The 14781-nt window shown below is 30.9% G+C and overlaps 1 protein-coding gene across 5 annotated transcripts in view; it reads left to right on the top strand.

Annotated features, from left to right (window-relative positions):
- Window positions 1–14781, top strand: part of tn (tripartite motif containing protein thin) — a 201398-nt gene that overhangs the window by 145339 nt on the left and 41278 nt on the right. For all 5 annotated transcript variants that reach the window (XM_085944165.1, XM_085944162.1, XM_085944164.1 and 2 more), the window contains 3 exons: window positions 11312–11468; window positions 12425–13963; window positions 14510–14726. In XM_085944165.1, the coding sequence (XP_085800291.1) occupies window positions 11334–11468; window positions 12425–13963; window positions 14510–14726 (1891 nt within the window). In that variant the 5' untranslated portion in view covers window positions 11312–11333. The remainder of the gene's footprint in view (window positions 1–11311; window positions 11469–12424; window positions 13964–14509; window positions 14727–14781) is intronic.

Below are 14781 nucleotides of genomic sequence, written 5' to 3'. Positions count from 1 at the left end.
TGCGGTAAAATTTTTTAATATTTTAAAAATATTGATCAAAGATAAAATGCCAGACAATTTTATTTAATCCATTAGGTATCGTAAAAAACAACAAATATGTGTAAAAAAAAATCTTTTACGAAGTTGGAATCTAAATAGATATATCAAAATTGATTACTATTATACTAATGAGTAAACTACCCGCAATTTCGATGGAACAAATTCGTTCATACCTAATTTTACATGTATGGTATATGATTTATTTCTCATGGATGTTTTTGTATAGTAACATCTCTATATTTGACGTTTTCTACTAATATTACAAATTCAATATTTCTAAAATCATTCTGAAAACACACATTTTTTAATTAAAGTAATTGATATAATATGTATTAAAATTGAAAGACGTATCTATCAATGCTAATTTGTGATGGTAATTTTATAAGAATATATTATGTATAATATATATTTTTTTAATAGTGCAATAAACAATAAGTCCAAATGACAGTAGTATAGTGAAATATTTACGTAATCAGTGATTCAAGGAAAACAAACACAAACACCCAGGCTTTGAGAAAGTCATATGAATAATATATTGTGACGTCACCGGGAATCGATCCCGGAGCCCCCAATTGAAGACCAACACCTTACGCACTGGGCTACGAGGGCCAGTAATATTTAATAACAATTGTCTGTATTTCATTCATTACATCAAGAGTTGAGTTGCCTAGAGTCATAACTCACATATTCCAAAAATAGAGTTTTTAAAAAACCACCAGAGCACTGTTTTTTGTAATTATAAGAAAAGTATTGCACAGCCTCGAATAATAATGACCACGCGACTTAAGCCTTGGACTATCACGCCGTGGGTCCTAGGTTCGAATTTTGGGTCTGGCAAGTACACATATTGTTCTTCAATATGTGTGTGAGTCAGGGTATGGACCTAATAGGTTGAGCAAGTGGCTGACATCAATTTCTCGTAAAAAACAAAATCTGTTAATACAAACCTCTACTCCGTGGAGGCCCATATGATCCTATTAGGATCGGACATGGTCAGATGATGACGGGATGAGTCGATTCACATTCTTTTTTTTTGATATATATAATACTCCTAAAGCTACAGACACACAGCACACTATGAGAAATAGAGCTTCCTGATTGGTTAGAGGGGGCCATGGTGACAGAACTCACATTATGCATTGAAAAATGAGAGTTCTGACAAAAATGTCTACTTTTTCAACGATTTTAACATGGTTTAAAGTGATTTTTTATAAACAACTATTTTATTTATATAGATTATAGATTAATGCTTTTAGAATCACTTGGTATATTTAACTAAAAAATGACAAAATTGCTAAATGTAAATTATGACTTTAGGCAACTCTGTATTTATATAATTTGTATTTGGACAATTTAGTTAAAGAATTTTAGGTGAATTTCTTATAAAAAATATGCAATAGTAGGTTTGAACCCTAAATTAAAAATAGATCTATTTAATACGATGAAAAATAATAGGTTTGCAATAGTCAATCTTCCACAGGAATTTGTTTTAATTATAACATTACATTGTGTCATCTAAATGTTACACTGTTGCATATAAAAGGATCGTTAAATGTTACCACGCTGTTATCAATTAGAAATATTCCGCGTACATAATATATATTACGAAGCGCTACCTTCTGCTACGTCACGCTACGAGCTGCTACGCCGTGCTACGTGACACAGCGTGAGTCGTCACTTGGCACTGCACTGATTAACGAATTTTACGGAGACTTTGTGTCTCTGCACATTCCAGATTGCGGTGTTCGAGCGGCGTGCTTTAGATTCTTTGCCAAAACACTCAAAAAATAACGGCGGAAATTCGACATCAGATTATATTTATAGTTTTCACATCAGTCGCTGTCTATTTGATTCTAAAAAATGACGTTTAGACTCTTCCACAACGCACATTTTTTACAATTTTTATTAAAAATGTTTACATTTCACATGACAAATATTTAACCTAAATAAATAAAGTCACAATATGTCGGAATAGAGTAGGTAGGTATGTGAAATGTTACACATTAATCAATTTTAATATGACATTAAAAATAATAAATTTAAATCTCATAGTAAAAAGTAAAACTAGAGAGGCGGAATTGATCGTGTATTTGCAATAGATATCTGTGCGTATTAATACGAATACATACAGAGATGACAGTAGAGAAGGGTGAAGGTAGGCTGTTAAGATCCGCCATATTTCATACGTATTTGTTTTTATTGAACTAAGACTACAATTTACATATTACGGTGTAGGTATTTTAAAAATCAATTAAACCCTGCCTAAACCAAACCATAATAGTTTTGGTATATTTTTGGTTATACGACAAAATTATGGACACTTTTTCATTCATAGTTACTTGTCTTCGTTGGATTAAGAATATTAGACATATTGTTGGTTCATTTTTTTTTTTAATTCATTATGCCCTGCCTAAACCAAACTATAAAAATAAACAAATATTATTCTAACTATAAATTATCCAAAGTTATATATGATTTAATTGCATAATTTATTTTAATCTATTATGACCCGGTTTTCACAGGTTTTAATGGAATTTTAAAAACTAACCAACACCATCTGGAAACTGTAGTCATATTTCAATGAAAACAAATACGTATAGCTGACAAAGTTTAATTTGCACTATTTATGGCGGATCTTAACACCCTATCTCCACCCTGCACTACTGATAGATGATGTACAGTAGAACATAGTAGATTTTTAGTTTGTCAAGGCTTATAGTTCTTCTTTCTTTCTTCCACGTTTCGGGCTTGTTGCAGGAGGCCATTATCAAGAGATATCTCTTGAGAATGGCTCAAGGATGTAAAATAACCAAAAGGTTGCATGTATTTTGATTAACAGAGTAATCCAGAGTACCTATAAAGAGCTTAATAAGACTTTCGTCCAGCTTTATATTCCTATAATATAATATCCAGGAATATAAATATGTAGCGCTACTGTGCCCGATGAATAGACGCAAAGCAGATCGTGCCTTAGTTTCCTCTCACTTGTTGGGTAAATCTCTGATCAAATCTTATTAGAGAAAACTAAAACGACACGTTATTTTGTTCGTCAAAGTTTTAATCCAATATAAAGTCGTTTCAGTGAGATGAAAGATACTATTAACTCTTAATTGATAATAAACTTGCTTAGGAACTAAAGCTTTTATTGTACAGTTGATTACAACACGACAAATTAAAGAATATTTCACATTACAAGTTGTATTGCTGTTATTTTATTTGATAAAATGACTAATAATGCAATTATAATATTTAAAACATAAATAATATTATTAATATTTTATCGATAAACCAACTTTTATTTTTTTTACAATAATCTAAAATAAACTAAGATGTCACTTTAATATATAATATGTACAAAGGATAAATGCCCATTGACTTGGTGCCACAAACTATCGTTTTAACATGCATGGTAAGGGTTTTATATTTATTTCATTTTAAAATTATTCTAAGCATAAACAAAAAGCTTACGTATTTTTCGTACAATATTTAATTTACCTAAATTTTATAGGCATTTGTAGAAAACACGTTGAGAAAAAATATATATCTTAATATTATTGAGTACCTACTGAAATTCCTATCCATTCCTACCTAATTCCTATCTAATAGTAGGACAATATTTTTATTTGTTTATTTTTGAAAATATTTTCTCCAATCAATTATTTGATAGTCTTAGATTTGTTTGCGGTTTTTTGCCAAGTATCATTATATATAATTATATGTATGCTTATTATAAAACAATATATTACAATATATTTATAATAGAAAATATAATTATTAGCAATCATTATTTAAACCCTGATATAACTCCTTTAGTGGAAATATTTAGCTATAATTATGTTAGTTTCATCTTAATAAACAATTTAAATTGGTAACAGAATGTTTGACAGTACAATATATATATATATACAATTACTTTGACATGTCATACAATCACATACATTCTAAGCATCACAACACTTTAACCAAGGTGAACCAACTAAGTGTTTATAATCTCTAACGTATAATTGAATACATAAAGAATTAATAGCGAAAAAATATATAACTATATAATAATTATAGTTACAAAAACTTTCAATTCAATTCTTGTATATACAAAAATCAAATGGTTATATGGAAACTTCTACTTTGGCTTCGCCAATAACACGAACGGAATGTACGAAAATAGTTTTCTTTTAAAATCATTGCATTTCCGACAGAAATTGAAAGCTAACTGTAAACAAAATGAACAAAGCTAAAGTTTCCCGATCGTATTGTTAACGTTTTGTTCAACTCATGCCAAAGGTTAGACTTTTGGTAGAGCGCCAAAATGCTACTGTACTAATATATTGTACGCACAAAGTACCTGTGAGAATTACCTCTATCTCTCACTAATGTCTCTTTGTTTAAATAATATCGCACGTTTGTTTATTCTAATAATAATTGTGAACGTAATTTTTATTTTTTGACAATATACAATCTCGTGCAGTATCCATACTAATAATACCTATATTTAAAGTGTCTGAATGATTTATAAATTTAATATTCGCATTTACCTCAGCGTTTTGACTGTTTCCTTGACAATGCGTTTTATTCTTATTTATATCTGTCTGTTTGTTCCAAAGCCTGAACAAAAACAAAAAATAAGTGCGAGTGAGTAAGCATTCGACAAGCTTATATCTCCGCTTTATACGTTAGAGTAAGATAAAATATCTACGGATGAATTAAATATTTTTTGAAAACGTCGCCACTAAATATGGATTTGACTGATAACATTCATTTAAAAACTGCAAGCACGTGTTGCTAAAGTTTATTGTTTTTGTGTTAAATATAAAGTAAATGGTAATTATGTTTAGTTAAATTAGTAGAAAATACAATTAACTATGTTGTGTTTAAATTTGGTAGCCGTACTGAGAAGCAACACGATGGTATAACTTTTCAAAATTAAGTTGATAATAATAAAATTGATGTTCTACAGTGCGTTATACGCAAGAAACATGGCTGCATTTTGCCGCGAAAAATAGGCGCTCTCTATATTATATCATTAATCTGAGGTTTGTTCTATTTAATTAAAAAATAAACAAAGAGGTCAATATTTTTGCCAACAGAAATCATCTGAATCTAATAAGTTTCATTAATTTAATCAATTTTATTCATTATTACGATTGCATTACATTTATCTGCTCCAGTAATAACGAGATTGATACTAATGTGATTATTTTGAATAGATTTTAAAGTTATTATTTAATTAATTAAAGTAGAGATCGATATTAATGAAACTTGCAAAATTTATAGACCACTTTTTTGTTACTAATTAATTTTCATTTTGATATCTTAAAACATTCTGAAATTACAAGATAAAAATTCTCTAAAGTAACGGCACTTGCAACAATTGATCACAAGTACGTAAAATAGTCAGCTAGCAGCAGTGTAGTTGTGAGATGAGGTGAGGGTAGAGAAATGCGCGCCTACATCCAACTGTTTAACATTACAAAATATAAATTTAAAACGTTCACAACATGACATTTAGAAGAAAATAAATATAATAAAACACTATTATATAAACAAATAAATAGATCAGCAATAAACAGTAGAAAAGTGTAAATACAAAAAAATATATAAATTAGATACAAGGTAGTACATCGAATGAGCTAAGCAGATCCTATTTTAAGAATTTATAAAACAATGCCCTTATAAACTAATACTATATTAATCATGGGTAGGTAAAGTGATAATATAGCAGTGGTGGAGTGGTGAGGTGAGTTCAGGGCATAGAGGCGTACGTGTAGATCCGACCGAGGGTAAATTATATTTAAATTTAATTAGTCTGTTTCTTTATTGTATATTTGTTTAATTTTTATGTCTGTATTTAATTCGGATTAAATTGTGGACGATCGCCAGTTTATAATAGTGTATTAATTCGATTTTACAAGGTAACTTACATTTATTTTATTTATATTTAAATTCCATAAATAAGTTTTGTGAGTTGACAGCTGTTTTGCCAACGACACTGCAAACACATTACAACAAAATAATTACAAGATAAAAAGAACTTTTTATAAACAACGTTCTTCAATTTTTTGTTCAATTGTTATGCTCAATATGCTCAAACTTGTATTTGATATGAACTAAATAAAAAAAACAAATATAGAATACTGAAATGTCATTTCGACATTTCATTTTGATTTTCATAGTAACGCACGTATATATTAATAATTTAGTTGCTAGGACCACTCCCTTAGCAACCAATAATAGTCTTTTACTTTTTACGGATTTTTCTGATATAACTTTCCATACAAAACGGAATTAACTGAAAATGAATTCAATTCTGCTTAAAGATGGCTAAAAGTATTAAAAGAATGCATTGGCATCGTGTTCTGATATATTCTAAAAGTTTCAAATGTCTAGCTAGTCGGGAAGTTAGTTAAAATTGATTGCAAGATTTGTACTGGACAAACAACCACCGGACAAACAAGAATACAAGCTATTAAAAACGTTGTAAAATAATTATACAACATTTCTTACTGAAGCAATTATTAAAAAATAATAATACCGTATACTAAGAAGTATTTTGGCAACTATAATAATCGATTCTCACTTTGTCGAGCTTTTTATCAAATATTCTCTCAGCAAGATAACTAATCCCCAGTTCGTCACACTTATTGTCTAGATCCTAAGTAGATTATACAATAATAGTGAGAGAAACTGATGATAATAATTACTTACCTACCAAATTAAAATTTATTTGTTTAATTAATTCAGATTTAATTTATATAGTGATCATGTACATATTTTATTTATATTTAATATATCTAAAGCGGCTCGGGCAGTGCGTAAGACGCTGGCCTTCCACCCGAGAGTTCTGGGTTTGATCCCAGTGAGGACACAATAGTTGTGTTTTTTTAAAGCCTGGGTATTTGTGATAATATAGCAACCACCGTGTACGAAAAAGCAAGGACATGGTTATAAATAATTCTAAAAATATATTATTAATATCTATAGATATAGGTACAATATGGAAATCATGAACGTATTAAAAATGCATTATATAATCGGGTAAAACATCTAATTATACTCAAGTATCATTTTTTTTAATTAAAATATACTATATTATATTGCATTCAAAATCACAAACATGTTTTTACATGAAACATAAATGTAAATATTTGACTAAGGTATAATCACACTATGTGTTTTTTTTTATTCGTGTTTAGTTTATGAACTTTATTTGTAATATTATATAGGTTCATTTATATTTCAATATAATAAATAGATTTGGCTAATATAAATCAAACCAGCACAAAAAGGTGGTATCACAGTGAAACCACTGGGCAATAAGATATCTTTAATAAGAAATGAAACTGATCATTGTCTTTATTAAAATTATTTGGAATTAGGGATTGCAATACCGAATGAAAATGTCAATACCGGTATAAATACCGGTATTTCTTAAACATTAAAAAACCAGAAGTAGGTGCTTATCAATAAATATTGCTATTAAAATCTTTTCAAAATATTATTTTATAGCAAAAACCTACATACCTACATTTATTATGTTGACGTTTAAAAATATGTATTGATCATAATTGTAGAACTAGTGATTTTTACGAATACTTTGAATATATTGATAATTTTAACTAAAGCCCTCAAAAGTTCATCTAGTGCAAATAAGTCCCGGCTGCAGGAAAAGCTTCTTAAATTCAACGCTTGTATAATCATCAATAATTACAGAATAATTGAACATTTTTGTCACGGATGTTTTCCATTTCGAAATAATATTATGATAGTTCATCGCGACAATTACTTATAAATATATTTAATGAAATTTGTTTTATTATTTTTTCACCTCTGGGGTTCACTAAATATATTTACATTTTTAATTATTAACTTATAATTTATATTTAATTAACTTATAATTTATTTTCAAAAACATAAATGAGTGTGCTTTCTACCAAAAATTCCGGTATTTTGGATTTTTAAAACCGGTATTTCGGTATTGAAAAATACTGAAATACCGGTTTTGAAATACCGGTATTGCAATCCCTATGTGGAATGTATGTTATCCTTTTCTAAAAATAGATAGTTTACACAATTTATAAGGATATTAATCGCAATTGTTTGTTACTTTTGTTTTTCTATTAAAACCTCTTTACACCCAAGCAAATTATTTACATATTGTGAAATAAATTGAAAATGTTATGTATTTTTAGATAAAATAAACATCTCTTTACGAATAGTTATTTTAAGGTCAGTCTAATAGTATCTTATATATTTATATTATCAGATATATTTTTTATTATTATTTTGAAGGTCGTTCACCTGTCAACAGTAAACTTTTGAAGAATTGTCCTTGTCAATCAGCATTGTCATTAGCGAACTGAAAAAAAGGTGACTCAATTATTATCATTCATTGTATTTTGTATTGGTAAAATATTCTAGTGCCTAAAATTTTAAATCATGAGACTAGAAGATTCAAGATAAAGATATTATTCATAGAAGCGAAAATAACTGCTGACTTCTATGAAGAACGAAAATAAAATCATTATTTTATTTTCCAATGTTGTTTTCATATCGTTATACGTATAATATATTTCCATAAAGTATGCAGTTTAATCAAAATAACATACCGAATATTTTCCTTCCACCGTGATGTTTAAAAAATATTAATTTACACCACATTTCAAATATTTTTTTTACAATTTTTATTTATTTGTGGACATATTATTTTGTTCAGTAACTACTTGGCATAATACATGAAACTAGTCTTAATCAATCTTAAATTGTGTGAATTAAATATAACCTTATTATTTAAAATATCATGTGGTACTTATGTGGCTGCCGATCGTGAATCTCAAACATGCCTAATTTATTTAAGTAATACCTACATAGAATTAAGTTGAACTTACAATGTAAATCATATCATTTATGTACCCTTCCTCGAATCATTTTTAAACACGTACGCCAGAAGTCACCTTTCTTGTTATCTAGACAAAGTGACCTTTGGTTCAGATGCAAGCCTGCAATATTTTTTTTTATCAAATCGCCTAATTCGCGAATTCTTGTTACAATGTAATACGGAACAAATCAAATTGCACATTTGTAAGCGATTCTTTTTGGAAGAAAATATGCTGGCCAAGGCGAGATAAATGACCGCTAAACTAGCACGTTCAAGAAAGCCCTGACTTCAGCCCTATCTTGACGCCCTTCCATTGTATTCAAACAATATAAAATGGAGGTAGTTTTTCCTACCAAAAAACAGTCAATTCAAATCTCTTGCAACGCAATAACGTCTCAGACACGATCTTTGTAATTATCAATTATTATAATTTAGAATCAGTAACATTAAACACTAATCGTCCTGTAAATTTGTAATCAATTTTAATAGTATGGAGTAAATAAAGTCAGGGGATCTTCGACCTCTTTGATATGACATTTCCAACTGTTTCGTTTATTATTATTACGGAAACCTACAATACTTTATGTTAAAATAAATCATTTTTCGCTATATAAGTATATTAAGAGAGAATTTAATATAATATACATGATATAATAATTTGAATGACATTAAAAGCCTATGCAAAAAATGACTACATTGAATATTCTGAACTGAAAAGCTCGGAAGCAAATAAAAATTGATGATACTTTCCCGCAAACTTTACGGAGACTTTAAACTTTTTCTCGTTTTAAATTGCCGCTTGTTAGTTCCGCTAGATTTACCCTTCTAGAAAGTTCATTTGCTTGCTTGTTGTCCATAAGAAAAGCTTTTGTGATCACCGATAGCCGATGCAAGAGAAACGACATTTCTTGAACTTTTGTTTCACTTTAACTAGAATTCTTTTATATTAGAAAATAGGCTGTGCTTCAGGGGTCTATACACATTTTTATTCATAAGTAATTTTGGTATTGTTCGGTTATACTGAATACAGCGGAAAACACATTATGAAAATTGCCGATAAACTGGATTATTTATTAGGTTAACCTAATCAAACCTAACCTAACCTAACCCAACCTAACCTAACCTAAACTAACCCAACCTAACCTAACCTAAACTAACCCAAACTAACAAATAATCCAGTACATCGGGTATTTTCAAAATGCATTTTCCGCTGTATTCCGTATAACCGAACAGTACCGTAGTTTTTAATATTATTTGTAATAAATTAAACAATATTTAGGAATTACACTATTATGCTCCAGCATTGAATAAGCATACGGTCACATCATTTATTTTGGTCTATTACCACGTCCCACACCCTATATTATATCATACATGAAGTGCATAAATCTTTCTTGTAGCTTTTCTGGAGAGTAACATAGGATCGACCACGATTATAAAATCCATGCGACCACAATAGTCCGGAATACTGCAATCTTTGTACACTATTGACTTCAACCCATCGTTAAAATGTCTGATTAGATGTTTTTTCTACTGCAATTTGCGTCATTATTGACTTAAAATAATGTTAGGTTAGGTATTTTTATTTAATTTAATTTCTAAATGCTGCACAATCGTTATGTCTACCTACAATTTGATGTAAATGATGCATTACTGACTTTGTAGAATAAACTAAAGAATACAAATCAAAGAATTGGTATGTAAGTAAATTCCTATCTAAACAAAACGTCATAACGAACCACTGTTTAATTTATTGATAAACAATTTAATGTTCTGAATGCATGAACGTTTTAAAATCGCCGTCTATGCTTATAATACAAAAAGGTTTTTAAAAAAGCTGTCCCCACATAAATTTAATTATGATTGGTAGTAAAAAAATTGACGTTAGTAACACCATAAAGATAAAGAATAAGAAAAATATACACAAAGATAGTCGTAGAAACGGAGGATTTTTTCGCAAGATTTCATATTTAGGTTACGTCTCGAACAAGTTGGCTTTCTTGACTTTATTTTGTCACCTTTCATCTAAAACAAAATTTTCTCACAATTATGTAATATGTTTGTATTTATTTATTATCAATACATTATGTATATTCTAGAGTTACCTTTTAACTTATATACTGTCAAATTAATATTTTATTGAGTTAATCGTAGGTATAGTAAGTTCAATAAGTAAACCTATCAATAATCTAAATCTAACTATTTTACTGTATAAGACCAATTCAAATTTATGTTGTTCTTAAATATTTAGGCTCTATACTAATAATAATAAAATAATATGAAAATACTGTTACAAATTTTGTTAAATGATGTGAAAAATTATGTACAGGAAGGACTTTTCTTTACAAAATTATTATTAAATACACATATTCTAAAAGTTTTATTCTCTTTTATTTACAGAAAGTTCTAAAGTAAGACAAAAATGGAGCAATTCGAGCAGCTGTTGACGTGTTGCGTCTGCCTTGACCGATACAGGAATCCCAAGCTTCTGCCATGTCAGCACAGTTTCTGCATGGAGCCTTGCATGGACGGTCTGGTGGATTATGTCAGGAGACAGGTATGAATGTCAACTTTTAATAAATAAACTATCATAAAAAACAATTCATTCATATTATATTATTACTTAAATTAATTATCTTTGTTAATATATAGAAATTTTGGCCAAGCAGTAAGATGTCGGTTTTTGATTTCGTGGGTCCTGTCTTCAAATCCCAAGCTCCGGAAAATTCATACATTTTTTTCAATACGTATTTCAACCCGTACCTAATAGTTTGAGCAAGTGGTTAAAATTTAATCTTTGTCTTGAAAAAAAACAAGTAAATATAATTAGCACTCTGTGGAGGCCTATATTATGATACAAAAATATTGAAAAACAATATGTGAATTTGCCAAACCCGGAACCCACGACATTATAAGCCAACTAGTTACTGCTAGACCATCGTGGGTGTGAAATAAAAAGTTATTATGATACATAACTTGGAACACCTTCAGGGCTTCAAAATATATATATTTATATATATATATATATAGATATATATATATATATATATATATATATATTATCATATTATAATGAAGAATTTATCATTTTTAAATTTTGGGTAAATTATTTAAAGTAATACAGAGTTATAAAATATATTGATACACGTCTTTGTGTAATTAGTAAACACTATTTTTTTCGGTACTGTTCGGTTAAAGCAGATACAGCGGAAAACGCATTTTGAAAATAGCCGATAAACTGGATTATTTATTAGATTAACCTAACCAAACCTAAGCTAACCTAACCTAACCTAACCCAACCTAACCTAACCTAAACCAACCCAAACTAACAAATAATCCAGTTTATCAGCTATTTTCAAAATTCGTTTTTCGCTGTATCCGCTTTAACCGAACAGTATTTTTTTTTGAATTGCATTATTTTTACAAATAAATCGATTACAATAAATTGCTTCGTTTCAATTTTTGTAAATAATAATAATAGTAATAAGCATATGAAATTATTTTTCCAAACAGGTTAAATGTCCTGAATGTCGTGCTGAACATCGCATCCCATACCAAGGAGTGCAGGGATTTCCAACCAATGTCACCCTGCAGCGTTTCCTTGAACTCCACATTGAGATATCAGGAGAACTGCCTGATCCAACTGCCAACCAGGTTATGGAACGGTGCAATGTCTGTACAGAGAAATCATATTGCAGTATATGCGGGCATTGCGACAAAAAAGTATGTTCTGATTGCAAGGGCGCTCATATGGACATCTTAAGGAGAGAAATTGCAAGGATAAATAACCAAGTTAGGCGAGGTATCCACAGGCTTCAAGATATATTATCAGCAGTAGAAAAGAACACATTGAGTTTGCAAACCAACTGCTCGTCAGTTTCAGAAGAAGTAGATGAAATTCACAGGAGATTAGGAAAAGCGCTCAAAGATCGTACTGAATATTTACGTTGTGAGGTTGATAGATATATGGGAACCGAATTGAGAAATTTGTCAACGTTGAAAGACAATCTTGAACTGGAGATAGCAAACATTTCAAGCAATTGTGACTTGGCTGATAAGCATATGAATGAAGATGTAGAATGGGAAGATATGGAGTTGATGGATGCTAAAGAAATTTTCTTGAAAACAGTTGACTTTATAAGAAATTTCGACTACGAAGCTAGCGACTATGGCAGGAGAGTGAGATTTGTAATGGCCCACGATCCTAATCAGCTAGTGCTTCACGTCGCTGGATACGGAGAACTCAATATCAACACAGCCAATACTGGTTTCACAAACAGTGGATCTGCTGTTGGTGGTGGAACATTGCAATCTCAGGGAAGTAGCCCTGGATTGATGAGATCCAAAAGCGATCATAGGCTTGCAACTCAATTCCGTAAACAAGAGGAAACTCGAGGTTACGGCGATAGAGGATATGGAGAAGCAGCCGATGAGCCACTTTTAGGAGGACGTAAGTTCGGAGATAGAAAACCAGCTCCCGCTGCTGATAAATATGGTGATTCCTCACGATACGGAAGAGGAGGGGAGGATTATGGTGCCGATGAATACGGTTACGACGATAGTAGTAGACCGAGGAGATTTAAATCAAGATTTGTACGCAGTCAACAACAAGGAGATGATTCTGATACAGAACAAGGTGGCAAAAATGTTAGGTTTAATGCGGAAAACCAAAAAGAAAAAGAAAAGGTCTTCGATACAGAAGATGTCGCAAGAGGTCCATTGAGTGGTATATTCCGTCTAACTGATTCACCGCGTGTAATGAAACGTTTGCAAGAATGTGAATCTGGTAAAAAGAAGGTTAAAGAACCCGCTCCAGCACCTCCACCAGTGGTACAACCACCAAAAGTGCAGCCGAAAAAACCTACGCCTGCTCCCGCCACGCGTCAACTCAGCGAAGATGATGAAATAGCGAGGATAAAGAGGCAAAACAAAGGAGCCTCTTCCTCTGCTGCAGAAACGGAACGTCCTGCTGCAGAACGAGTCGCTGCACTTAAACAGAGAGCCGACGAAGAAGAACGAAGGCGAACACCGGCTGCCGCCCCCGCACGGGAGGTGAGTGTCGAAGAAGACTGACATGACTCAACAAATCGAAGAGTCGAGTAGATATATTTAATAGGATAATTTTCGCTTGCCAAAATAAATAACTAACATTTAAAAAGCGTAGAAGCAAATATAGAGTTAGTTGGATAATATATATTATATGATACAAATTTATGCACACTGTTCACAATACACGCTAACATGAGACACTTCACTGGACAGCATCACAACACAAAACTGGAATGATAAACTTCTTCAATATTGGATTACATATTTTAAAAAATGGATAATAATTATGAAGTACGATGTAATTTGGAATAACAAAATATCGTATAATTTAGATCTCGTCCATATGAGACTGGGCATGATCATTTCTAAAATGAAAATACTAAAAAAAAGTTGTGATAAACGATGAAAGACAAACTGTACGTAAATTATTTTATTTTAAAGTACTACCCTCTACCAGTCTATTTTAATATTACTGTGTATGTCTTAATCGTATGTGAAGTCGCATGCCCAAGCTAACACCAATTGGATTGATTTGAATGGTGTTCCCAGGCATTATCAGACGCAGAGTCGGACGAGTCAAGTGGCGTTACGAGGCCGCAGACACCACCCCGCAAACCGTCCGTCACCGCTGCTCCAGTTACAGCGCCAGCCCGCAGAGATTCTCCTCCGGCAGCTCCCAAAAAGACACCCACGAGATCAGATAGCTCCGAGTCTAGCGCTTCATCAGAGGGAGTCCCAGCAGTGGTTCCTCCTCCAAAAAATACAGGTGCGGCATATACGACACAAGAACTTAAACAGATATACCTTTCAAAGGGTCCACC

This window comes from Rhyacophila brunnea, unplaced genomic scaffold (genome assembly GCF_057557595.1).
Source record: "Rhyacophila brunnea isolate RB1 unplaced genomic scaffold, BYU_Rbru_1.0 scaffold_17, whole genome shotgun sequence".
NCBI classification, from domain to species: domain Eukaryota; kingdom Metazoa; phylum Arthropoda; class Insecta; order Trichoptera; family Rhyacophilidae; genus Rhyacophila; species Rhyacophila brunnea.
Note: the sequence above shows the minus strand (reverse complement) of the source record. Positions and strands in the feature narration are given on the sequence as shown.